This window comes from Epinephelus fuscoguttatus, linkage group LG16, assembly GCF_011397635.1.
Source record: "Epinephelus fuscoguttatus linkage group LG16, E.fuscoguttatus.final_Chr_v1".
In the NCBI taxonomy this organism is placed as follows: domain Eukaryota; kingdom Metazoa; phylum Chordata; class Actinopteri; order Perciformes; family Serranidae; genus Epinephelus; species Epinephelus fuscoguttatus.
In genome coordinates, this window is record NC_064767.1 from 20,670,006 (window position 1) to 20,696,821 (window position 26,816).

At 42.4% G+C, this 26,816-nt stretch overlaps 1 protein-coding gene across 1 annotated transcript; it reads right to left on the reverse strand.

Moving 5' to 3' along the window:
* On the reverse strand, positions 1-26,816 carry stox1 (storkhead box 1). Its single transcript, XM_049600910.1, has 4 exons — positions 26,222-26,816; positions 4,738-4,890; positions 1,259-3,935; positions 1-581 (listed from the first exon to the last, which is right to left on the reverse strand). Exons 1-4 carry the CDS (start codon positions 26,550-26,552, stop codon positions 428-430), a joined length of 3,315 nt encoding a protein of 1,104 aa, XP_049456867.1. The 5' UTR covers positions 26,553-26,816; the 3' UTR covers positions 1-427.

A 26,816-nucleotide genomic window follows, 5' to 3' on the forward strand; every position in this document is an offset into this window, starting at 1 on the left:
CATATACACTTTTATTGGTGGTAACTGCTACATGAGAAGAGGAAAAAGGAAACACTAGGAGATGATATTGCTATTTTTAACTAATGAGGCCTGTGGAGAAGGAAAACTGTACATTTATATCACAGAAAAAAATGCAGTATACCATGCATTTAACAGCACATACACAAGGTCATCGATGAATGGATAAATCATAGCATATTCCCTTTATAATTATTTACATAAAGAAATATATATATATACTGTACATCTGTACACAGTCCCCTGTTTTAAAAGGCATCAATATGTGGGTAGGCAACAAACCTTCCTTACTGGATATGTTTCTGATGTCGCAGTTGCATAGACCTGGAGAGTCAAGCACACGGTTTTGGCCTGTTCATACTGAGCTACATGAAGAGATCCGTCTCCTCAAACAGGCGACTCGGGCCTGCTATACGTTCATGACAGGAGTCAGCTGTAGCAGTGAGCTCTGTGGTCGAATGGCGCTGCTCTTTGAGTGCAGTTTCTCCAAGTTTTGTAAAAAGCCTCTTCGCTTGAGACCCTCCAGGATGACAGTGTTGCTGGAGGCCAGACTGACACGAGTCCTGTTGGGGGAAACAAAGGGGGGCATGAGGTTGATATCTTCCATAAATATGCCCATTTGAATAAGGTGACATGTTCATGCGCCCCATCTGTCCACCCACATACTGGGGTGCATGCCAAGTTCAATGTCAGAAAAGAAGTCTTTTCTTCCTCTATGATTATAACACGAGAATTTAAGTGCTGCACAGCAATTACATGTAATTATCAAAATGACTCCCTCCTGTCCAAACACTGGATGCTGTAATTGGTCTCAAGGTGTTTGTTCAGCTTATTTTAAAGGAAAAAAACATAAATTGGGAGTAAGACCAATCACCGAGATGTAACCCAGAGGTTAACTAATCTCAGTACAGTGTTTATTATGCCTGTCTGTACAGCTTCTCCTGAATGTAGTGGGATGGAGTCTGGTCGGAGAGATAAAACCTGAGGTTAAGGTGTGAACACTCGCAGAAACACTGGCCTGAAGACAATGCACACCTGGGCTAAGGGATTAGGAACATTTCCTTACTGGTTGTGGACCTTTTCTCTCCTCATAAAACCTTTTCATCAGTCTCAGTCTGTTACTTTCAGTAAATTCAATGGCTTTAGTTTTGGTCTCAAAGTAAGCTACAATAAAATGGAAACATGATCTCACAGTATCCTATTACAGCTGATATAATCAACTATGAAGAGAGGAACTCACCGAGGAGAATCTATTCCACTGTCTCCTGTGATGCTCTGGTTCTCTCCCATTTCCACCACTTCCCCAGTTTCTGCCCCTCTGGCTCCATTGGGCATGCTCAGAGCGGCTCTGTGGGTCTGAGGGACACCCATCTCACCAAACTCATCCTCCTGCACTTCCTCCACATCAGCTGCCCAGTGAGCAGATTCTCCGTCGCCCTCATCGGCTGACTTGCGGACAGTCTCTGTGTCTGATTCTATCTCACTGGTCTGGCAGTAGTCAAAGATGCTACTGTCTGCAACTTCAGACGGTTCAGGACAATCTAAATCAACGTTAACCTCATGTCCTCTGTCCCGCTGGATTAGTGCACCCTGTCTTGGGCTGGATTCACTTTGGGCCCCTGGTGATCTAGTCCTCTGTTGGGGATGTTGGAGTCTCCAGCTGGTTTCTCTAGATCTGGTGGGGCTGAGGGAAGCTTCCCTCTGGGTTGCTGGGGGAATGAGATCTTTAAAAGTGCTGTCCCTTGAATCTTGCATCAAGGTGACTTGTGGTTGGTGGAAGTTATAATAGTGATGATGGGTTCCCTGGTATTGCAAGTCAGAATCATGGTTTTGGTAAACCAACTGGTGGCCATGGTAGTCCGCTGTACCTGCTCGGTACGCATTTGCAGCATCAATAATTTCCTCCTCATTCAGACACAAGGAGCTGCAGGCATCCTCATCCTCCTGTTCCTCCGCTCTCTGATAGAGCCTGTAGTCATCCTCTATGAAGAGATCAGTGTCTGTTATTTTACTGTCAGCGATCAGTTCTGGTCTTTCTTCCTGGCTTATGGTCCTTTGCTCTCTGTTACTGATAGTGACGGGTCTTATCTCCTGTTGTTCCTGGGTGGCTGTCGTTTCACAGCTCTGCTGGTGTGCAGGGAGCTCTGGCTTCTGAATATCATCCCTTTGTGGGTTGGAGAGTCTGAGGGAGTGTTTGCGCTGTAAAGAGGGCTTGGGCCAGGGTAGAGTTGGGTCATAAGGGTGGTTTACGACAGGCTCGTAGGGATGGGTAGGGAGAATGGTATTGGAGTATTGGAGGCTGTCATCTATAGTTTGACTGTGTTCTGGTACAATGTTGTAATCTACCTCCTGAAAATGCCCATTTTTGCCTTCTCTCTCCCAGCTCTCTTTGCTGTTTCCCTCCCTCTGATGTCGGACCTTGTCATCTATCCGGAGCGTACTGCTCTGTGGGTAGACTGAGCTGTAGTCCAGTGGCAGCTCTCTGTTTAGCTTCATGTCTGCCTGGAGCAGATGATCGGCAGTAAGGTTCCTCTCATGGACACGGTCGTACCTGTCCTCAGATGTAGGGGATTTCCCTGCATGCTCTCCGTCTGCCACGATCGCTTTGGCGCGATGCGGGTCCCAAGATTTGGATCTGTGACTTGTTCGATCCTTCCTCCCTGGCCCTAAAATCTTGCTCTCTTTCACCTCTCGTCTTCGATGCTCTTTATTGATGGTGGCAGGAATAACAGTTTCAGTTTCTTTGTTTGGATGAGTATGGAAAGGGTTGTCAATGCGTTTCTTATAGAGAGATTTCCCTTCAACAGCTCCACCTTCTTCCACTTGATCTGGTTCATCAACAGGGATTTCCACTCTGAGCCGAGCAGGGATCAAATCCTCCCCCTCTGGATAATCGTCCACACATATGGGGGCCTTATTCCTAACCCTCTCCTTCTCCCTTTCCTTCTGCTTCTCCCTGGAGGAATGGGCCCTCCTCTTGCTGCGAGAGGCCTTCTGCGCGGACCTTCTCCCTGCCTTAGAGGAGTGGTGATGCTTGGATTTTGAGAATGCGAGGATCTCAGTAGACATTCCCTTGTCTACGCCCTTATCGTCTTTATCCAGAACCCTGTCCAACACTCTCTCTACCCCCCTCTCCCTTCTCTCCTCCATCTTCTTCATTAAGACCGTGTGGCGCGTCAGGTTGTCCACAGTCAGTTCAGGGTTGATGCGTTTGATGATGGCATGCTCCAGGTCACGGGGTAAGTTGTTCAGGTCGTCCTCGTCTCTCACTGGCCACTCTTCTGGAGGGAACTGGGCTGAAAATGATGCGTACTCCTTCTTTGGCTTCTCTTTCTTACCTCCATTCCTGCGAAACAAACTGAGACCAAACTTCCTCCCTGGCTTGTTGTCTTTGTCTTTGCGGCCAGTGGCGTTAGTAGTGGCCGTAGTTTTGCTGACCTCACTTGCCTGACAATCTGCTGCAGTGGAGGTGGACTGATGCTGCACCGTGGGTTTGTGATCTAACGGTCGGGGCCACTTTAAGCTCTTGCCCGTGCATTCACTTACGGAAACAGAGACAGAATGCTGGTCTGGGACAGTGGAGGGAGGGATGGTGGCTGTTACAGTTGTGGAGGCAACATTAGTGGATGTTTGAGTAGGGCTGAAGCAGCTGCAAGACTTGCAGTGCGCCACTGGCAGAGTTTGAGTGCTCTCAACACAAGCATCGTTGCTCAATAGGTAAGTAATAGGAGGAGGTGAGGGAGGGTCGTCCGCTGAACCAGAAGTCCACCAGTTCTTTTCTCGGACCATGGTGTTGGTGATGAAATAGGTCTGAGGTGTAACGATGAAGTAGCCCTCGCCTGTGTGGTAAATTTTGCGCTCCTTGATCAGAGTGCCTAGAGCATTGTAGAGGATGTCCTGAGTGGGGATGGTTATCCCTGAGACACAGAAGGAGAGAAGAATGTTACTGACAAAGGACAAGAAAGGTGACAAAGTGTGTCTGTTTTTAAAGTGAACATGTAATAATTCCATAAAGCAGAAGCTCAACATTTTGGAAAATGTTCTAACTTGCTTTCTGGCAGGGAGATAGGTGTGAAGTTGATACCAGTCTCAAATCTGTTGGTTAAATATGAAGCTACAGCCTGCAGCTGTTTAGATTTGCTCAGCATAAAGACTGGAAATGGGGAAACAGCTAGCACCTCCAAGAACACTGAGGGTGAATTTCATTATGCTATTGTGTCTCCTTGCTTCCTTTCCTCACTTTTTTGGGTGCTTTCAGGCCTAGAGTTTGCTTGCTTTGGTCTGAATCAGAGACTCATTTTGTTATAAAGTTGAATAATTGCTTAGAGTTGGTTTGTGTTCTCATTGCAGCATTTACAAGCAGACCAGATGAAATGTCTTGTCTGAGAAAGCTGCTCTTGATTGGTCAAAATTTCCATTGTCAGTTTCTAATGACTCTTTACAAGTAAATTTTCCTATATATATGCTACAGTGTATAGTATTGCATCTCACCTTGTAGCTGTGTTCTATTATATTATCTGCAAAGTAAGTAAGCTGTGAGAATAAACTGTGTGAATAAAGAATCATGTTCTTTCTACTCTTTTTGCTAAGCTAACCATCTGATGGCTGTACCTTCATATTTAACCAACACATATAAGAGCGAACACCCTAGCAGCACATTTACCAATATGTCAAACCATCCCACTAACAAGCACGCTGAGGAAATAAGTCCTGGATTACCTGGGTGGGCTTTGCTCATGTAGTTGATAAGTGCTTCCTGGTTGACGATGATCTGAGAGGTGTTCATATCTGAGATGACCGAGCACAACACCTCAGCCAAGGGAATGAACTGGGATTGAGGAACAGGAGACATCTGCACCGGGGACAGGTCACCTGGAACACACACACACACCAGCAGTTTACTGAGTGAAACAGGTGGGCCTGCTGCAGTACACACAAACACACCTGGGTTACAGAGGTCTCTCCCTGACTTATGTTGCCAGTGCAAACAACTCCGAGTCCTGAAGTTGACATTCCTCTCCTAACCACCTTCTAAATCATGACCGATGTGGTCTATTTATGTGAGTTATATGAACCATGCCTGACTGCTTTTGAAATTCCATCAGTACTGGGACAGACCACAGAATTCCATTACTCCCACAGAAATGACCACAGGTCTGCCTGCTGGGCAGCTCACATATCCTGCCCCCCATATCATTCGGCCCTACACGTCTAGGAGGTGCCCTTAGACAAACATGTTACCGAAAGTGAGAGAGACTAAGAAAAAAGACAGGCAGTATTGGAAACATTTGTCTTATAGTTATAAAAATAGTATGAATCTCATTCGGAATACACCACATCAAAATACCACCAATCCTCCTCTGCAGGCTGACAGTGTTTCATACAAACTGTGGGAGCCTATTGGACAGAAGCCACAAGGCTTTCAAATCATAAAACTAAGCTGCTTTTAAGGACAACCAGACATTTTAGAAACATTTCAGTTTAGTTTCAAAAACAATCATCAGAGTTTCACACATGGAGGAACTTAATTGAAGCAACATGCAGTGGTTACATTTCTTTTTTTCTTTTTCTGCAAAGCCTATAGCGAAGAGAACAGGGGGGTTAAGATAGTAGGGCCATAAAGACTCTTCCACATCGAAAACGAAACATGGACTTTGACACAGTTTTATGTAGATGATCGGTTACATTGCAGGGTAACATGAAAGTCCATAGCCATCACTTAGGTATCTTGTTTATAGACTAGAGGCCACTAAAGCCCCGTTTCCACCGATCAGCATGGTGCAGTTCAGTTCAGTATGTTTTTTTTCCATTTCCATTGTGAAAAGTTGTGGATGGTACCAACGGAGCCGTTCCTAACCATCCCCATTTTTGGTCACCCCTCTGTTTGGATCAATAGCGGACGGTCGCTCTTGCTCAGGGCATTGTGGCTGGTTTTGTAACCACTGTTCATCCCGTGGAGAGTTTTACATTAGTGAACTATAACTAGCCTGAAAATATAAAGGATGTTTTGCTGCCTCTTACAGCGGCTGTAATCTGAGAAAAAACTTAATTCACTGGGCTGACTGTCAGCAACTTTTAAGGTGGAACGTTAACGTTAATGTTACTCAATGCATGACCTGACGACGTGAATCCATCAACACACCTTAAATTTCAGTGTCGCAACTTTTACCATTACTTTAGTTTTTTATTGTCTCTCTTCTGGATGACACAGATGTTTAGTAATGAGTGGATCTTCAAGCATTTAAAAATCTATATTAATTTTGAATGGATTATGTGAACTGTATATATTCTACTCCTCATATGGAGAAAAAAAAAGCATTGTGGAGCGTCGTTCCTGTGGGCTTCGGCCGGCTGCGCTTGCCCAAGAAGGACTTAATGCACAAACCTGCTATTTTTAAATATCCCATCAAGAGAGACTCTTACTGCAGCTTGTTTGTCTTTGTTCTGAAAATTTCAGTGATATGAAATGAGGTGCAGACGTTCCAGGAAATACAATGAGTGCTGGACGGAGCAGTGACACACTTATGAGTAGTGTTTGCGGTGGAAACGCTTAAGGGACCTAGGGTCTAGGTACCACGTCTGAAGGGTTACTTTTGGCTCCAAAAGTACCACACTGGGCTTAACAGTACCAATATAGTGACTCAGAATCTTTCTTAATTAAACAGGAATCTTCTTTCCTACAAGTGACAACAGACTTCTCCACTTCAACCTGAATTCCTGAGAGGAAAGAAGCAAAATTTCAAACAAAGAAAGCAGACTGCAGATGCAAAATGTTGGATCCCACCAGTGTTGTGGGCAGAGACACTGTTACTGGCCTGCCAAACTGGAAGGCTGTGTTTAGACATCACATTAGAAATGTTTCTTTTCAGCTATAAGCCTTTAGGCGGTTAGTTTCTGTTAAAATGTTGGTGTTTAGGTTAAGATTAGAGATGGCTGGGGTTACGTTCAGCTTTAATGTGGTTATGGTTAGGATAAGAATGTAGATGGAGGTTTTTGTTTCTGTGCATAACTACAGTGGGATCCCCAAGAATGCATTACAGACCCCCGAGCCATAATATAGAGGGAAAACAGGGAAATATTTGTTTAGCTCCCAGCAGCCTTTTTGAAACGGTTCTTTCTTTACAAAGCTCATTATGGTTTAAAATGTTGACATACTGACACCAAAAATGCACTAATCAACAAAACACAAAGAGTGATGTTTACTAATGAGAAGTGAGCTCATCAAGAGCATCAAAACAAACCACATCCCACTGCTGATGAATGATTAGCATCTGGGCTGGGTTAACACAAACTCCCTGCATATGAAGAGCAGACACAAGGGCATGAACATAACCTTACCCACAGGACTGGAAAATTGGGTTTAGTTAATCAGCTACACCATATTAATGTATGGAGCGTGATGCGTGAAAGACAGGAAATAAAACAGTGATCTAAGACCAAGAAGAGCTGAGAGATCTACCTGCTGTATTTTATTTACTATCAACAGTATCCAATTCCAACTTGAGTGCAAGCTTGAGTGTATAATGTGCCACACACATATAAATGAATTCTGCAACAGTGAGTTGGAGCTTCAACTTGTTTTTGTAACATTTTCCCCCATCTGATTTCAAGTTTCCAGTTCTGCTGACAACAACACAAATGTGTGAATTAAGCTTCAACATGTGGCGTGTGTGACTGTGAGTGATTCACCCGTCAGCCCGAGGGCATTCACTGAAAGCACTGCCAAGCTCACACTTGATGTAAACTAAACATTTACAACCCTCACACTTGAACCACTTATGTCCAAGGCAGGGGAAATAAACAACTAATCAAATATCTTCCACAGTAAAACACGACAGAACACACACGTACCAAACACATGCACCACTTTTTGGGTGGTGAACATAAGGATTACTACAAATGACGCACCGCAGACAGTGGTGCCATGTTTGACTCACAAAGAGTAGTGGTATAATGTAACTACATTTACTCAAGTTCTGTTCCTTTATATAGATAGATAAATAGATAGATGGCTAGATAAATGTTATTGCCCATCCCAACAGAGACAGAAATTCTTCTTTGACACATTCAAAACACATTTAAAACAAATATAAAAAGGGGCTGTTAAAACAGCAACTGATAAAAGCAGGTTAAAGTGCAGTGTCTATTTTAGATCATTCAAGGTGGTTACTGCAGAGGGAATGAAGGATTTCCTACACACCGAGTCATGTCAGGAGTCGCTCTCTCACAGAGTAGCGCCCCCATCAGAGGGAAATACTGTACTTTTTACTTCACTACATTTGACAGCGTTAGATAATGTACAAATTCAGATTTTTGCATTAAAAAACATACCAAAAAGTTTATTAAATATGACGCTACCCAACAGTAAATACATGTACATCTGAAATAAATAGTTGATTTGTTGATTGAGAGAAAAAAAAAACATTTGGCAAATATTCTGATACTTGCATTTTTAATTCAAAGATGGCAAACATTTCATGGTTTCAGTTTCACAAACGTGGAACTTTGCCACCTTTTCCATTCATTTATTTGCTAAACTATTCATTAGTTGCAGTCTGATATAGGTAAAATAGTATAACAGTCGCAGGGGACACATTTCTGCATTGAGTATGTGTACTTTTATTACTTTTTCCTGATAATAGTGACAGACTTTTATTTAAGTAATATTTTCTGTGCATTTTCTTTTACTTGCAACAGTATTTTCAATGTGGTATTAGTACTTCAATTCAGATCCTTAACTAACGGATCTGAATACTTTCTCCACCACTGCCAACGTAGCCCAATATGAACCTAAAACCTGGAAAACCTAGATTGAATAAATGGTAATTTGAATCAGTAAAAAGGGTTCTAGTTGTAATAAACTAGAGTGACATTTGGTTTTAATGGTCATCAGTTATCAGTCACTGCACGTCAAGCTGAGCCCACTGAATTTAGTGCTTGTCAACCTCAATAAAACAAATTAGAGGAGAGGCAGATTTACTGGGATAAAGCTGAACTTTTAGTAGTTGAAAACCACCCAAATAGTACAAAAAGGAGCTCAAATGATCACAACCTGCCCAAAACAATATTTACCGTCCAATTCTTTAAAGAGTTGCCAACAACTGACAACCGAGTAGCTTTTTCCTCCCTGAAATTTACTAGTCAAGCTGCTACTCACTCTGTGTTTTACCTAAATGTTTTATCCTCACTGAGGACCACGTCAAGCAAAGTCAGTAAAAAAACAATTATCGGCACAGTGAGCTCACTTAAGGCTCATAAGTCTCACAGACGGGGGTCTTTCTTTGTAAAACTGATCCTATGACACACGGTGGGGTTGTAAAAAAAAAAAGCCATCTGCCTCCCCTCGGCTCCGACAGAAGACGTTAATCTGACTAAACCTCAGAGCGGATATCTCAATAGCAGTCTCCCTGGGCAGTGAATTAGTGCTGCTGACTTAGCAACTCATTGTTGTTAACTTCCTATAGGAATGTCTGGCAGGCTGTCCACATGGCAACCACTTAAAACCACCGTAAACAGTCAAAAGGTCAGCAAGGATATGATCAGAGGAGGGGGAGGCAGATGATTAATCACAGGGAATCAATAAACTAATGGGAAATCACTCTCTGACTTAAACGATCCTCTTAGCACAGCTGCAGTTTTGTTAGACGAGTGTTTCCATCTCTGACTGCATCCTGGTTCAAAGCAGGATATCCTGTCAGACACCTGCTACCATGGTTTATACTCTTAAAGGAGTTGAAAACAGAAATACATTCAAGCAGCACTGACCAATAAATTAAACAGAAAAGTGAGACTGACAATGTAGGTGTGAGACAGAAGAAGAAAAATACACCTACAGCAGTTTATTTGTGGGAAAAGATGGTGTAATATAAGGACGGGCCCGGCGGAGGATTAGTGTTTATTGAGTCTAACATTAGCAGGCGTGACCGTCAGGGAGGTTCACTGCTGTAACGGTCTTCTCTCCGGGGGGAATAGACCTCTGTGTTCCTGTAATCTAAGACGGGGCCACCGACATTACACTCATTGTCATACACAGCATGAATACCCTGCTGGGTGCCATGGCAACCGAACTCTGTGCCACAAGGAGGAGGGAGGGGAGCTCGGGAGTCAAACCGGAGACGAGACTTGGGTTGAGTGAAAAGGAGCAGCAGTTCAATATATTCCCTTAAAGGAGCACTCCAACAAACTAACATGTCAAAGTCTGCTCGCCTGTAACAGTTAGTCCTACTCAGCCTGTAAAAACAGTATACTGTCTTCAGAGTCTGAGAAAATAACCCTGATGATGTCACCATGATGTCATCAAGGGACATCTCACTTTCAAATTTATGACAGAAGGCTTGATTTACAAACTGGAGGGGGCGTGTTAACGAGGCAGGGAGGGGTTTAAAACCGTCAGTGTGCTGTATCAGAGCTGCTTTCGGACTGTCAAGAAGCTTCACAAACCCTGTTCCCCAACATCTTCTGACGTCATATGAAAGGTGGCGTGTTCGACCATTTTTGTAACTTTCCGAAACCGACATTCACACCTACTCCCGTCATGATTGGCCCTTCGCAAAAATTTAAAACACTTTTGGAAACAATTGAACATGTCACAGGGACCAGTTGTTTTCAAGCATGACCCCACTGTAATGAAAGACATTCTCAACTTGCATCATGGGAAGTGTAGGATCCAGTGTTTTTGGAGCTCGACCCCAGTCTTGGAACCCATCTGCTATCGCCTGAGGATGATAAGCCTTTGAGGGCAACTGCCAAGATCCAGTTTAGCCAGCAGATGTCCAGGCCAAAACTTCCTCTTCTGTGCGCCGGTCATTGTTCACAGTTTGATAAGCAACTTCAGACAGGTCAAGACAACATTGGCCAATCTTTATAAACAGATATTTGCATATGAATGCAGATAAATAGCAAAAAGAGAATAAACAGCTAAATCATCCTTAAATGTTAGCAGACAGAATTGTCAACTTGTTATGACTCCTTTTCCATCTTCAGTCTGATACTGCATCCACTCTTACTGATTTCTGTGAGGGATGGGGATTTGACTTTCCCAAACCAAATACTAGAGAACCACCTTTTCATCTGAATCTACAATCATTTTAAGCCCACACTGACACATAGCCATGCCAACATGGTTTAAGAGTCGAGCAGAACGAAGTACAAACAAACTACAATGTCGTTGGCGATATAGAATAGACATGACGATTAAGAACAGCCCTGATAGCAGCGTCTGTCTTGTGTATAGGGGTCGCAATTGTTGTTGTTACTCCTCACTGGTTCCGGTGCACCACTGATTAGTTCTTTTGTATTTTAATCAAGAAACAACTATTTCATGTCACAATGCCAGACCAATCAGTCAACTCAGTGGAGGGGGCCGATTAGAGGTCTAAACCCAGGCTCTCCACATGGACTGTTTACCTGCAGGCAACCAAAGCCTGCTCAGACATGATTGGTCAGCATTACTCGTACCACAGACAGAACACAACCAGAAACTAGCAGGCTGCCAAAAACATGTCTTGTTGCCTACAGATTCTGCAGACATGCAGATATCTGTTTATAGTGATCAGCCTGAGTCATACTTTGGACTAAGAGTCAGGTTTTCTCAGTATGCTGCACATATTGTTTTTTGCATGTTCGCAGATGTTATGAAAGTGCAATACCAAAAAAGATGCAAACAGTTTAGGCAAAGAATAGTTTTTTTGTTTGTTTTCAGGCTTGTTTAATTTGATTTGTATATGAATCGAACTACAAATATTCTTCTTCTTATCCCATTAGTGATCCCATGACCTCCAAAATTCAATCCAGAGTATCTCAGTGAGAACCACTGGCATATTGCTTACTTTAAATGCCAATCTGGATTAACAGAGATGCGCTGTAATTTTACACAAGTCAGAAATTGGTCTTCAGTGGCATTCGCCATAACATTAAAATAAAGTGACAAAGTCCACGCTGTGCTCTCTGCTCCATGCAGAGTAAAAAACACTGTTTCCCATGTCATTAACTTTCCATGTGAGAATAAGTTGCTGCCTGGGGGATAGAAATGAAAAATGCTTGAAGTTGACTGCTCAGATTGTGGAGATGACTGACAGAGACCTTCTCTCTTCTGTCCCTGCTGAGATCTTTTTGGCTGCTGACACTGATCAATGCCACATGTATACACATGGCTGTGATGTTAGCTGGCCACATGAGTCCCATTTCATACGTGATTGCATTACCTCCAGTCTCTTGGAGGAAAAAAAACACACACACCACAACATGCAGTACATACGGAGTCTTCCATGAGCTGCACCCTGCTCCTCTGAACGGGAAGATCATTCCATGCATCGACAGATTTTGACAGGATTTAAACTTTATTCCTGATGAATGATTTGACAGCAAAACAAGGAAAAAGACTGCACAACTGGTGACTGAATCTCGTCCTTGACCTTTCACCTTCATGCTATCACAGATAGAATCTAACTGGAAACATCAGGCCAGTTGCCACAATCCCTTGCTCCATGGCCTCTCTGGAAACACACACTTACAGACGCACACCATCTTATCTCATCCTTGTAACGTCTAATCTTTAGGCTCCAGTAAGCAAACAGGCTAATCTTCTCTCTCCCTCATTAAGGACACACTGCATGGCATTCAACGTGAACTTGAGGCCTGCCCAAACTGCAAAATCCCTCCCTGTCTCCCATCGACTGAGACCTTGTGAAGAACACGCTCCAGTGAATCTGCAGTCTGTACGTGAGTTTAGTCTCCGGTGAGACAATGTCAAACATTCATACAGTCAGATTTAGTGTAATGGGAAGAGATGCCAACTGTAATTTATGTCGTGACTGCCTCCGAGTCCCACAACCACTTCCCTTTGTTTTGGGTTTCTTGGTCTAATGCCCTCCCCTTCTCGTGTGTGTGTGTGTGTGCATCACACTTTTTAAAAAGGGCTTTACAAGTTTGTGTCTTTCACTCCCATAGAACACACAGATGTGGGCGTTGCAGTTAAATGGCCCAATAAACTGGGTGAAAAGATCCCTTCAGAGTGCAATCACAGACTGAATGTCCCAACAACCAAACCTCGCCCAGTCTAACAACACTGCCCTTTCCTGTCCGGCGTCCACTCTGAGAGCACTTGAAGAAACAGTGTATGGCCATCAACATCATATACAGAAATGTGCAGTAAATACATAACGCACTGGACGTGACTTTCCTGTATATCGTTAAAACTGTGTCGACACAGCTGCCACTTAAAAACACATCAATACCCAGTAAAATGGAAAGACTGAGCCACTGGTCATTTTACAGCTGTATTGACTGATTCACAACAATAAAACCAGCATTTCTGCCCAAACACGAAGGCATTAGGTAAATATTTAATCTGGTGGTTCAGTGTCTCAGAGTGCTCGTGTTTAAATATTAAGTGAAGCGTTGAAGTGGGAGGAAAAGAGTAAAATTTGGACTGTGCCCCCTTTGTAATCAGTGTTTGAGAGGAAATGTCCCTGTTGGTTGGTTTACACAGTGATATTAACTCAGATCTGATCTCATCAAGGCCTCCTGTCAGGATATAAACACTGACTTCTGAAAGGTAAAGGGGGAGACCAGGGGCAGCTGTAACATCTTAAATAAGACTGATCAGAAATGAGCAGAACTCATCAGACTCATTATGCACATTGTCCGTGATGATCCCTTTGTGCCTGCAAACTGGTGTCTCATATTGGTCAAAGTTTTTCTGTCAAGACTCATTTTTGAGATACGAACGTTTTTTTTTCCGCAAGTATTCTCCTCATACTGTCTTAATTTCTATGAATTTCAGTTTGCCTATTTTTGATAGTAAAATATTATACTATTATTACCTCTATTATAGATTTGAAATCGCAATAATAATGTATTTTGATGAGTATTTTGTCTAACATGTTGTCTTCGTTGTTTCTAGGCAGCAGGGCTGCTTGTGTCATGGGTGGTACAGTTGAAGTTAAGTGTAACACTCTGGTGTGATCTAATCTGACACCATCAAAATGGTGTCTGGCATACTGATATTAAAATAGATGATTTGTCGCTTTTTTTCTGCTCTGTGGTGACCGCTCTCTGCCTGCTGATGGACAAACTGATATCTCATACTTGTCAAAGTTATGTTTTTATAGTCATATAATTATATGATTAATTATACAGTTTAAATTAAACTGGAATTAATTGTTCAATGGACATTAAATTGTTTTAACTAAATGTATATTCTTGAAAATTTATAATTGTCCTTGGTATTTATGTTAAAATTGCCCCTACACGTGGGGGCAAATACAACATTTGACTTCCAGTGCTTCAATTGATGGTGACTCAAGAAGAAGAAGAGCAAGAACATGGATACAAGTTTCCTTCATAAAAAATGTATCCAGATAGTTCAGGAGGTTTTTGAGTAATGACATCAAATCGTGCTCATTATTCTGCAGAGGAACAGATAAGTCAAAAAGTCAAAACGCAATGACTTAAGAAGATTCATGGGCTAAAAGTTTGAGCAATGAATAGAAACACAGGCAGGCTTTGTGTTGACTCACGTCACCATAGAAACCTTTACTGTGGCAGCGACCTGCCACATGCAATACAAAGCCAAAGAAAAAGAAGAACCAGCAGCAGAAGCATAGTGCGGGTATCTGTAATCCAGCTAGAGCCTTGAGACTCACTTTGCCAAACCGACCCCTTGACATTTAACGTATGTTGGCAAGAGAGCATAAACAAGCTGTGACTAAGCGTCTCAAACTGACATTCATGGAGTTTAAAACATCTACACTCACATAGTTGGTCACCACAGATCTTGGCTGTAAGTCCCTGCAGCTGTAACGCCATTTAATAATGTTCTTACCATCTGATTCACACAACAATTTAAATAGCGGGTCATGCCATAACAAAAAAATGAACTGAACTAATGTCCAGAAACCCTGTTATCATGTTCTTATAGGAAATACACCTGTGCAGGTGTTTATTAAAGACTAGTGACAATGTGAAGGTAGACAGGCCTGTGTTTACACAGCACAGCCCAAAGTGCTCTCTGTAACATGATACCAACACATGGTAGTGCCAGGAGACAGGATTTAAAGGACTCTCCCCCCCCATCTTTTACCTCTTCAGACTCGAAGGGCCACACCCCAACATATCTGGCTCTCGTCTGATTTCATGAACATGAACATTACCCCAGTCTGCCAGTGCCGTTTCTGCCAGACGTCTGAGAAGTCCAAGTTGTTTAAACGTGGACCACAGCTCCTTTGCCTTTGCTCACGTACATGTTTTTCACATTTCTGTATAGAAACTATATCCAAGTCCTCTGCCTTGGCTCATGCCAGACTTGTCACAATCTTCTGAGTAACTACTTCATCTCAGCTTGATTCCAGTCCAGATCTAATGAGTTTAAGGCCGAACCCAACATTTCATCTTAATAGCAGACGTTTGCTTTAAGGGATACTCCAGAGTTTAGTATTGTGGGGCTTGGAGACGGATTAAAAAAGAATGGTCACAATGATTTCAACAGAGGTTGCGATATCCTGACCTTTAGTGCCTCGTATGAGAAAAACTCTGCATGACATCACCAGGGTTACTTTTTTAGACTCTGAAGAGTTCATTAAGAGCCACAGAAAATATCTCATTTTCAGAAACCATACAAGCAAAACATGGCTTTAAAAATGATTTTAACAATTTAAATCATATCTTAAATCTAATTCACCATGTCACCATAATGAAAGCTTTGAATTTATCACTTTAAAATATGAATTTGGGCTCAAAAGCTCAATAATTACATTAGCAGGGATCTCTCAGATCCCTCCAGTTGTATCCCTGATATTCTGGCTGAACTTTTTTCCCTCCCTATATTCATAATTGTGGATGATCTTTATCTTGATGAGTTATTCAGACCGTCTCGCAGAAATACGTATTACGTACCAGTCTTTATTTGCTACAGATGATAATGGAGCCAAGTACACCAACACGAAAGAATCTTAAAAGACCCAGCTAAAGGGACTTTAAACTAATTTGACCCCAGTGTTAGTAATAATTACCCTATAGCCTGCATTGTGCCAAATTAATCAGACTCCAAACTGGGACTATTGTTGAGAAAAAAATTAAAAACTTCTCTGTATACGCTTTTCTGCAACATGTGATTGGAAGCATCGATGGCTGGATTAATAAACAGACATTAAATCACTTAGTAATTACTTTTGTGTCTACTGCTGATGAAAAGATAAAAGATAATTGCATAGTTCACCTTAATATGTTTAATTTAAGACAAGTAAAAACAAACCTGTTCTTTGTCCAGATGTTCTGCTGATTAACTTACCTTCAAAGTAAATATATTTCATCAATCGGGAATGCTAAATGATTAATGGAATTTGTAGCTCTCGCACAAGCTGAATAAATCCTGTAGGGTAGTAAATTCTACTTGAAACCAAAGCAGCATTTCAGTACCTTAAGCAAATAGACAGATCAGTGCATCTTTAAAGTAATATTTTAGTTTGAAGGGACACTGAAAGGCCTGGATGGTTGCTCATATTCTCCCTCTGCATAAAGAGGGGAATAAAAGTCCCATCAATAATCATCCACCCCTAAAAACCTACACAATGCTGCTATGTTTGCTGATCCTTAACTATGACTCAGTCAATGATTCCCTGATGTTGTTCAGACTCTTTGGCTCTGATTCAGATGTGTGGGGCCAGTTTCACAACTATCTTACTGACGGATATCAGTGTGAAAAATGTGCTCTGTATTCAATCTTTTTTGTGTGTGTAACAGGAGGTGTTCCCCAAGGTTCAGTATTAGGCCCTGTTGTGTTCACTACTAAATTTCAAACACCTGTGCGGTGTGCATTTTTCTGACACTGTTTCAGTGATGATAAAAACTAAACTGTGCTCGGGCATTTCACTCTCAACCTAACCACTGAGGACAGAAATACGCAGGAGCCCTCTAGTTTAATTTAAAGAATCAGGTATTTTCACCCCACTCCATCCATGTGGCTTTTCTCCACTGACACACTGCCACCAAAACATATATACACACAATCTGAGAGGGTTCCCAGCAGGTCCACACCCCTTAATCAAGAGTGATGGCAGTCATTGGTTGCAGATGAAACCCATTTCCTTTCATTTAACCGAGCTTGAGGTGCAGCAGATTCCTGCATTTTTTATCCCAGTATTCAGAGCAGAGCCCCAATCCAATGTCTGCCATATGACCCATTGCTTTTTAATGCCCTGTAACTGGTCAGCACACAGCTCCGCCGTCGTCCCCAAAAGTATCTTTCCCTTGTGAAATACAATAACACAGCATTTGGCTATCGCAGAGCCGATGTTAGCATACCAGCACACTTATCAATGCTAAATGAAGCAAAGAAAACATCCTGTCAGGAAACTGAAGAGTAATGGTAATACCAAATTTAATGCAATATAGCCTCACTCCTGTGTCGACCTATTTGTCTGACCAGAGCATGAATGAAGTTAAATCCCAGGAGGGGAAACCCAAGCGGCCGCTGACAGGGTGTATAAGCTGAGGGATACAGAGGAAACTCCTCGACTGTTGTTGTTGGCACCGCTCCACCCCACCGCTACGGGTGAGCCCAAAATTTGGGTCGATAAAGAGGCCGACATGCCTGATTCGCACCAGGGGTGAGCTTCCTGCTTGATGGGAAAGGATGTGGCTAACAAATGATGTGCTGAGAGGCATGCACGCACACGCACAGTCTGTCACACATGTGAAGGCACTGCAGAGGGTCACGTCTGAGAAGAAAGGTCAAGGTTTTCTCATATCTGAACTGTGTGCTAAATATTTTACAAGCGCAGGAAACAGAAAGACGTTTCAGATAAATGTGGAGGCATATACTTGGCACTGGCAGAGTAATAAATAATAAGAGCGATGCTTGTGTTGTAAGACTGCAACTTATTAACTTACACCAACAATGCAATTTGAAATGCAATCTAAAAGTTGAACAAAGCTGCAGAGGCTTATTTTTTTCTCCATTACATTCAGTCAAAAACCTTTCATGTTACAGTCTAATTAATCTCCAGTCAACTCTTTATTTAGTGTAAGTGAAATTGGGTTTTCTTTGATCTACCAACCAAAAACAGCCAGACATAAGAACCTCCACACGGCTGTGTACCAACAGATTTGGGGTATGGTTTCCAAAAAAAACCCCACCTCTGTTTTTGTGGGGAGAACAAAATTGAACCAACCGCTGTCATAATACAGACTCTTCATCATTTTGGGCCTGAAAAACAGCAACATAAATTCTGTGTAACAGCTTAATGTCATACTATCAGTGTCGAGGGAGCTGGAGAGTGATTATCTTTAACCAATATCGTCTGAGGGCAGCTCAGATGTAACTGTGCAGAGCGGAGCAGAGCTCAAACAAATGTGCTGAGCGTTTCCCTTCATCACCAGAAATAACACACAGACAAATACATCAGTGAATCACGGGGACTCTTTAACTGTGTCCTTAGTAAAAACACATATTATTGTACCCCCAGGGGCACTCCTACAGTTGCCGGGGGTACGTGGAAACCTCAACAAAACAATAGATATTGTGACATGATTAACATACATCCATATTTGAATAAAGGGGGAAAACAAGCTGAAAATGCACAAGCACTAAAAAAAACAGTGCATGAAAACAACATGTGTGCAAAGAAGTTCAGATAAATAAAGTAAAAGTGATGAAAAGATGTTTGAAAGAGTTAAAAGTAATTAATGAATCACTTATTAAAATAGCTAAAAGTAGGGGTAACACTTTGCAGGGTGTCTACAGGTATCAGACAGTTTAATTTAATGCTTTTTAAGACCAGTTCAAGACATCTTTTCACTAAGGAGGACAGATTTTTGGACAAATCATGTTTTACTTATCTTAGCGTTGCAGGTAAGCATTGCAGGCAAGTAATATGTGGTGCAAAGGTAGGTGTTATGTAGGAGTATGGTTATTAGAGTGAGTTAAGTCAATCTACATTTTGCCAACAAGTAAGTGCAAGTATGAAGTAAAATGACAGTTACAGTTTTTTAAAGATTTCGAACATCAGAAATGTGGACTTCTACAGAGACAGGCTCCACTCATTTTCACAAAAAGAAATTAAAAAATAGATAAATGAAATTAGATAAAATGTTTGTAGTAGTTAAGACCTAACAAATTCAAATTTAAGACTGTAGCACTGAATTTAAGACTTTTTGAGGACCCGTAGACACCCTGTGTTAATAATGGATAGTCCACCTAAAGATAGTTTAAGGAGTATTTCTAACATTTTAACAGCTTATTAGCTGAGATCAGTGGCGTGGTGAAGGGTATACGCAGGTATACTGGGGTACCCATCTCTTTTTCCCGGCATTTACAGTTCACCCACCCATTGGCCAAAAAGCCATTGAAATATATAGGAGAAAATACCCTCTGTATCCTAGGTAACTTGCCCATCTGAGATTCAACAATTCAACTGTTTCACTTTTTTCTGTTGATGTTTAACAGACTATCTGTATATGTGACAGTTCATAAATATACATACATATATTCTCAGAATAATTCAGTTGAACTCAAATTATTCTGTCAACCTATGCAGCACAGGTTAAAGAATAGTTCAACTAAATTATTCTGAAAATATGGATTGAATTGTCACACATACTCTCTCGATAAACATCTACAGACAAAGTGAAACAGTTGAATTGTTGAATATCAACTAAAAAGCTATTGAAAAGTTACAAATACTCTATAAACTATCTGTAGCTGGACTATCAAAATAAAGTGTTGCCACTGCTGCTCTCTGGAAAGCACTACAGATCATTCAAAATCCGGAAAACAGACTCATTTGCAGCTTTTCCCCACAGCGATAAGGTCTTTGAATGACTTCAAACACACAGGATGATTCTTTTTTATGAGTATAATTATGACCACTAATTTATTGTTTATTATTGTGTGGATAGGATGGTTGAATGTATGGAGAATGTGGTTTTTAACTGTCAGCACCTTACAGGCATAGCACTCCTAATTTTGTTGTAATAGTTAAAATGTTTGGTTAAAAGTAATGAATGGTTCAAACATCCAGCTTTTACCAGTCTGGTAAAATACAAACTTGACTGAAGCAACCTAAACATTGATAATTCCATAGTATGAACAAAATTATTGTAGTAATATCCACTTTTATAGTGTTAAATTACATCCAGTTTATAGGAAGATATTTGGAAAATTAAATGTCAGACAGAGAAGGTTTGGAACCAGTGAAACCCCTAAGACAAGCTGAGCAGTGACTGAAGAACACCTGGATACTGTATTGATGTTTGTTGCTTTATTTGCCGTCTAACAAACCCTCTGAAGCCAGCTGACCTCGCGGAGGCTTGTTAGCAAGAAGGTTGTGACCTCTGACCTGTGCTGCTTAGTTAGGACAGGGTGGGCCATTTAAAACCGGTGAGGGGGTGTCATGGTTAATAAGAGAACATCTGGAAGAGTTATGACCATTAGTGAAGCGCTCTGAGACTCTGACAAAATACCCTCATGAAAGAAGACACCCCGTGTGTGAAAACGCAACACTTTCAAGTGAAAAGTAAAGAGTAGGAACGAGGCTCTCTGAGCCGACAAGCTCAGGAAATGATCTCAAGAGTAAATGAAGCATTTCAGGAATGCTTCACCACCTCATGGTATGGTGAGTTAAATGAAACATACCATTTAAAAAGGAAACTTGGAGCAGCATAGCCGCGCCTTCTCCAAAAATACAGAGAGGGAAACCTACAGTGTGTCCAACAATAGCCAAAAAAGTGTTTTCCATGGCGAAAGTGAGAGGCCTGTCCAGAGGACTCATTCATGTCCATAGTCAAGGAGGACGAGGGCAGTTTACGAAGCTTTATGTAGGGAGGACACAGGATACCTCATTACACCACTGGCTGACTCCATATAAATGTTTCAGCTGCGGATGCACGCTCATCCTGCTGCAGGGACAATAGCGGGACTCTAAATAATGCAGAACCAGCTAACAGTCTTTATGAAGCCTCTGGTTTCAACAGGAGAGCCTGGATCGTCCTCCAGCTCTAGCTCCATAGTTAATGCAGAGACACTATAAAGCTACAAGTGGTCATTTTTATAAGGGTAACTGTGTCCAATTTGCTGAAACTCTCACTATATTCTGAAAAAAGTACAGGAGACAAATGGTCGGTGAAAAAAACATCCTGTCCCTCTTCCTCTTCCTACTGCTTCTAATGGCATTTGCTAGAATCAGACTGTGGCGCACCAAAAACAACCAATCAGAGCCGAGTCTCTGACGCAGCTGTCAATCACTGCTCATGAACTGCGGTCAAACTAGGCAGCGCTGATTGAGTCAAGATTCTGTAACTGCTTTGCCTATCTCTCAGAAATATATTTTAATGTACTGGCAGCATGGTGATGCAGCGGTTAGCATTGTTGTCTCACAGTAAGAGGGTTCAGGGTTCGAACCCAGGGTGGAGGAGCCCTTCTGTGCAGAGTTTGCATGTTCTCCCCTTGTCAGCGTTTCTCTGTGTACTCTGGCTTCCTCCCACAATCTAAAGACATGCAGGTTAACTGGTGACTCTAAATTGTCCGTAGGTGTGAATGTGGGCATGAATGGTAGTCTGTCTCTATGTGTCAGCCCTGTGATAGTCTGGGGACCTGCCCAGGGTGTACCCCGCCTCTCGCCCAGCTGAGAGAGGTCCCAGCACACCCACGACTCCTAACAGGGGTTTTGCGTTACAAGGTAATAGAGTGGGCAGAGATTTTTATGTGAATTATTGCAACACTTAAACCATCTTAACTAGTTTGGTTTAGTAAAAGAAAACTGAAGTGAATATGACCCAAGAAGTGGATTACTCATACATCATTTTGATTATTGTGGCATATAGACACTGTTTCTTAAACTGGGTTGATGTTTTAATTTTGTAAATGCATTAAAAGAAGGAACCAAGCTGGACACAACGTATTGTATCTATGAGCAAACAAAAGTGCTGCTATCAGTGGTGGGAAATTAAATTTAGCTTCATTTATTAAGGCAAAAACAAACAAATCTTTCTTCTCATATTGTGTTGGCTGCAGGATACCTCATCCTGATTATTAAAGAGTGATATTTACTCAAAGAGGGTTACTGTAAACCATATCTAAATCTGATTATTAACAGTATTCAGGTTACCCTGTAAATGCAAACATATGCCAATACTTACAGCAAGGAGGACATCTACTCACACTGACCATTAATGAAATTACTTTCACGGTGGAGCTTCAGTACTATCCGTAAACAACTGCTTAAAAGAAGAAAAGGGATGAAGAGACAATCTCAAGTTAAAAAAAAACACCCCGCAGACGTTTGTGAGTCGAAGCGGAGAGGTCAAACCCAGTACCAGTGGGCCCCATTCCCACAAGGATAACAACGAAGCCTGTTCATACTAACTCCTCACCCTGTCTGTTTACCTCCGCCTAACCTCACCACAATCCCTTCCTCCATCAACCTTCCCCACGTCCCACGCACCTCCTCTTCTGCATATTCTCTCCTCAGAGGAGGCCCGGAGGTGGCCGCTCGGCCAACAGCACAATCTGTCTTCACTCAGGCCATTAGCGCTGATAACCAGATAACCAGGAGGAAGTGGCATGAATTAATCAAAGTGAATGTGTCCGTTTGTCTGGGATTTTGATTTACATCAACGTCTCTGGTTCATTGTAGCTTAAAGAGACAGTTCACACTTCTTAATTACCTGTAGTGCTATTTATTAGTGCATATTGTTTTGGTGTGAGTTGCCAAGTGTTGGCGATATTGTTCATAGAGATGTCTGCCTTCTCTCTAATATAATGGAACTAGATGGCACTCGGCTTGTGGTGCTCAAAGCACCAGAAAATACATCTGAAAAACCCAGCACCAATGTCTCTCTCTCAAGGAATCATGACCAAGTTCCTCGAGACATACCTTGCTGTGAGCAGTTTCACGTAGGAACAATTTTCTGTCTACCACACTACACCCGCCAACTGTATCACCACTCAGAAGGAAGCGTGCATCTGCTACTGCAGCTAGTAGCTGCAGCATTACAGCTCAGCCGAGGAGGACGCCATTAATGTTTACATCTTGTACTGTCACGAGTGCAAGCCTCTCGCCCATGAGTAGATGCGCGCTTCCTTTTTCACGGTGATGCTGTTGGCAGGTGTAGTTCAGTACGAAAGAAAATAGTTCCTACATGAAACTGCCCACAACAAGGTCTGTGGATTATCTTGAGTAACCGGGTCATGATTTCTGAAAAGAGACGTTGCTGTTGGGTTTTTAAAATGTATTTTTGGTACTTTGTGCTCCACAAGCCGAGTGTCATCTAGTTCCATTATATTCAAGAGAACGCAGACAACTCTACAGCCGATATCGCCAACACTCGGTGACTCACACTAAAAAAAATCTAGAGTGATAAAAGCACTACAGGTGAGAGGAAAAATATGTATTTTTGATTTGGGGGTGAACTGTCCCTTTAACATCTTCTAAACTAGTTCCTTTGCTTTCCTGTAAAAATCCTCCTCACGTCAGTGAAGTCACGTCTCAACCTTGCTCTGACCTGGGAAAGGAAATAGGGCTGTTTGGAATTCAGTGTAGCCCATAACTCAAAACATTTCTGTTTTCTACCTGACATATTTATATCAGGACAATGTCAAGGCCTTTAAGTCCATGCCTAATATCAATCTAGGAGTCTGACTTCAACAGTCCCTCACTGGCCATGAAACGGAGGGACATTAATCCTGGGTAACAGAGAAGCGGTGGTAGTCGGCAGCCAGCCGCACAGTGATTCACTGCTGACCAATTCTCAGTGAGAAGGCAGTAAACCAGACTCTGACAGCCTGCCAGCGCTGATCTCCATACAAATTGCTGCGGTGTGAGGCAAAGGATTTGTTAAGGAGGAGAAGGAGGTGACATGTCCCGACACACAGACGTGTTTGCTTACAAGTTTCTGGTGTGAAGCTCAAACATGAGATATCGACGCCTGCCTTACATCCGAGTGTGAGCTCATGCGTGTCTGCGTGCACCTTTGAGCTGAAGCTGTGCATAGCAATAAGCTCTGCATCACCTTCAGCTCATGTGGTGTTTGTTTGTAAAACTGTCTCACAGTGGGATGGCATGTTGGCCTCCACCTCCCCCCTCCCTCCAACGCTCCACGCCCCCCTGGGTCTCCCCTTGTGTGGTCCCCTCCTCCCCTTCACTTCGCATTCCTCCCTTTACGTGTCCGTGCACTGCTCACTCTGGCTGAGCAGACGGATTGACACAAAGTCAGCAGGTAGTCAGTGTGTATCCAGACAGAATAACACAAAGATAGACACATTATTGGAAAGACAGACCCTGAAACAGGCACAAGACAGCTGGACCAAATGGGAACCCAGAAGCTAATGTGTGTGTGTTGCTGGGACACTGTTTCAACAACCAAAAGGAAAATGCTGCAGCCCAACATTTGGAAAACCTTCCTCTAACACAACAGCATCCTGCACTTTTTGAATTTTATGCTATAATTGTGTACGTTTTCAGTCAAAGGTGGTGCTTGGTTGCTGAAACATTTCCCTCAAATATATATTTACCACAACCTAGAGTTCAGCATCTTCCCTCTGAAGCAAGAAAAAAAATGTGAATAGCCTGGTGCATCTCTAAAGAATACTGTCATTAGGTGCAGAACCCACACAGGGTTGTCATTTTCTCCAGCAGCCGGTGCTTTCAGGCATTTACAGCCTATGAGATCATGCCATAGGAGGCTGCATAAAGGTTTCCATTCATTGTTTCTGTGCAGCTATATGCTGCTTTAGAACACTTCCGAGGAGGAGAGCCTTGAGACGGGGAGCAATTAGAAGTAATTACACAGTATACAGAGCTTTGTTAACAAGCGTTGGTAAACATATCACTGTGTCCACAACAATGGGAAGCAGATTGGTCATGCAATCCTCTCAGAGCTACCAGATCACATTTGGTAGAAATGAGATTTAAGAAATATCATGTCTCAGGAAAGGGCATAGGTTTCGTTTTAACATTGGGAGGGACTCACATTAAATGGGGGGTTACATTTGGGTGTATTTTAATGCATCTATTTGTACCTTTTCTGCATCAACTTATGGGATAAATGTCTTTGATTTTAAATCCTCTGCTACTTTCACTTTTTTATTGAGGGGCATGTGTCACTGCGACTTCCTGAAATATACACCTACACTCTCAAGCAGCAAACACCTGTGGTGCTGAAAATGATTTGAAACACATTTTACTTCTCATGATGACAGAACATGGCCTCTTTTAAAACATTTTGCAGGAGAAGAATGCTAAAAAATCAGGGAGGCTGCATCAGTGAGGGGGAAAAAGATATCACCTTGTCATTCTATGTTTTTGAGAGTTTTATACCTCTACGCTTTGCAACATCTAAGAAACAAGGTGACCAAGCGACAAAATAATGTCCAAACCTAGAGTCAGAGATAGGACACACCAAGAACAAACTATAGTTGACACCAAAAACACAACAACCTTTGGTTAAAACATTGGTTTGACATCAGATTGAACCAAATTTAAAAACATATTTTACCCCTCCCAATGACAAAATGTGGCCTCTTTTCAAATTATGCAAATTTTTAAGGAGTTTTGCACAAGAATGAAAGGTGCAAAAACCGCGGGAGGCTAAGTCTGTGATGTAAACGTGAGGAAAAAGGAGATATCACCTTGTCATTCTTTGTTTTGTGAGGGAGCTTTATACCTCTACACTTTGCAACACCCAAGAAACAAGTGACTGAGGGACAAAATAGTGTCCAAACCTAGAGTTTGAGACAGGACACACTATAAACAAACTACTGTTGACACCAAAAACACAACAACCTTAGGTAAAAACACTTCTCACATCAGATTGAACTGATTTTAGTAACCAGTCTTGATGAAAATCCAGAGGAACAGGAGGCAGGGTGTTAAACTCTGCCAGCTCTGTGTTAAGCAGAGTTTATGGCTTTCACACATACTTCTCAGTGTTGTAATGTTGTTACTGTGTGACTCTACAGTGTCCCCTAAAAGAGGAAAACACATTATGCTGTTGCATGACTGTGGTAGGTGTCCACTGTGGTGTTTTTATTTCCTGTGCCATCTCTGCCACCTGTAATACTGCTGCTGTGTATTTGCACTGCAGCATATACTCTGTCACAGGACTGTTTCAGGTGACTTTTTGCACTCCAGATATTAAGTTGTATGACTACTAGTGTTTGCTTTAGATGATAATATCATTGTTCATTGACAGGGTTGATGTTACATACCGACAGCTTTAATGATAAATCCCTTTGGGGACCTCAGAGCCCTGCGCATCCACGCTTCTCTCAGCACCTCCAAGTTGTTCGCGTTCCCTTGAATGAAAAGCACCCAGTTTTCCATCCATCCCTGAAAGTACACCTCAGCGATGGCTTTAACGAGTCTCTTATTCCAGAAACTGCGCAAGTTCTGCGCCTTGAAGTCCGCGAAAATCTCCTGGCCAGTCGTAGTGTTGGCATTGAGTTTCCCTCCGCCGGCGCGTAAACTCTCTTCGTCCGGGCCGAAGACCACGGCGAGCGAAGCGGCGGAGAGCTGGACAAACCGCGGCGGGTGAGACATTTCTGACTCCTTTATCGGCTCTAGACGGGAGCTAACATACTAGAGATGAAAATGCACTTGTTAAAAGAGAGTTCTCCTCTCGGAAAAGCCAAATAAACTCCGTGTTTCGCCACGCATTCCTCCGGTGAGTGTCTGAGTCCTGCAGAGTGTGAATCGTAGGCGCAGTGGACGTCCGACTGGTTTCTCTCGGCTGCAGGGAGACCAATGACGGTGGCAGAGAGGAGGAGGAGGGCTCATCAGCCTGCTGCTGCTGCTGGGTCACAC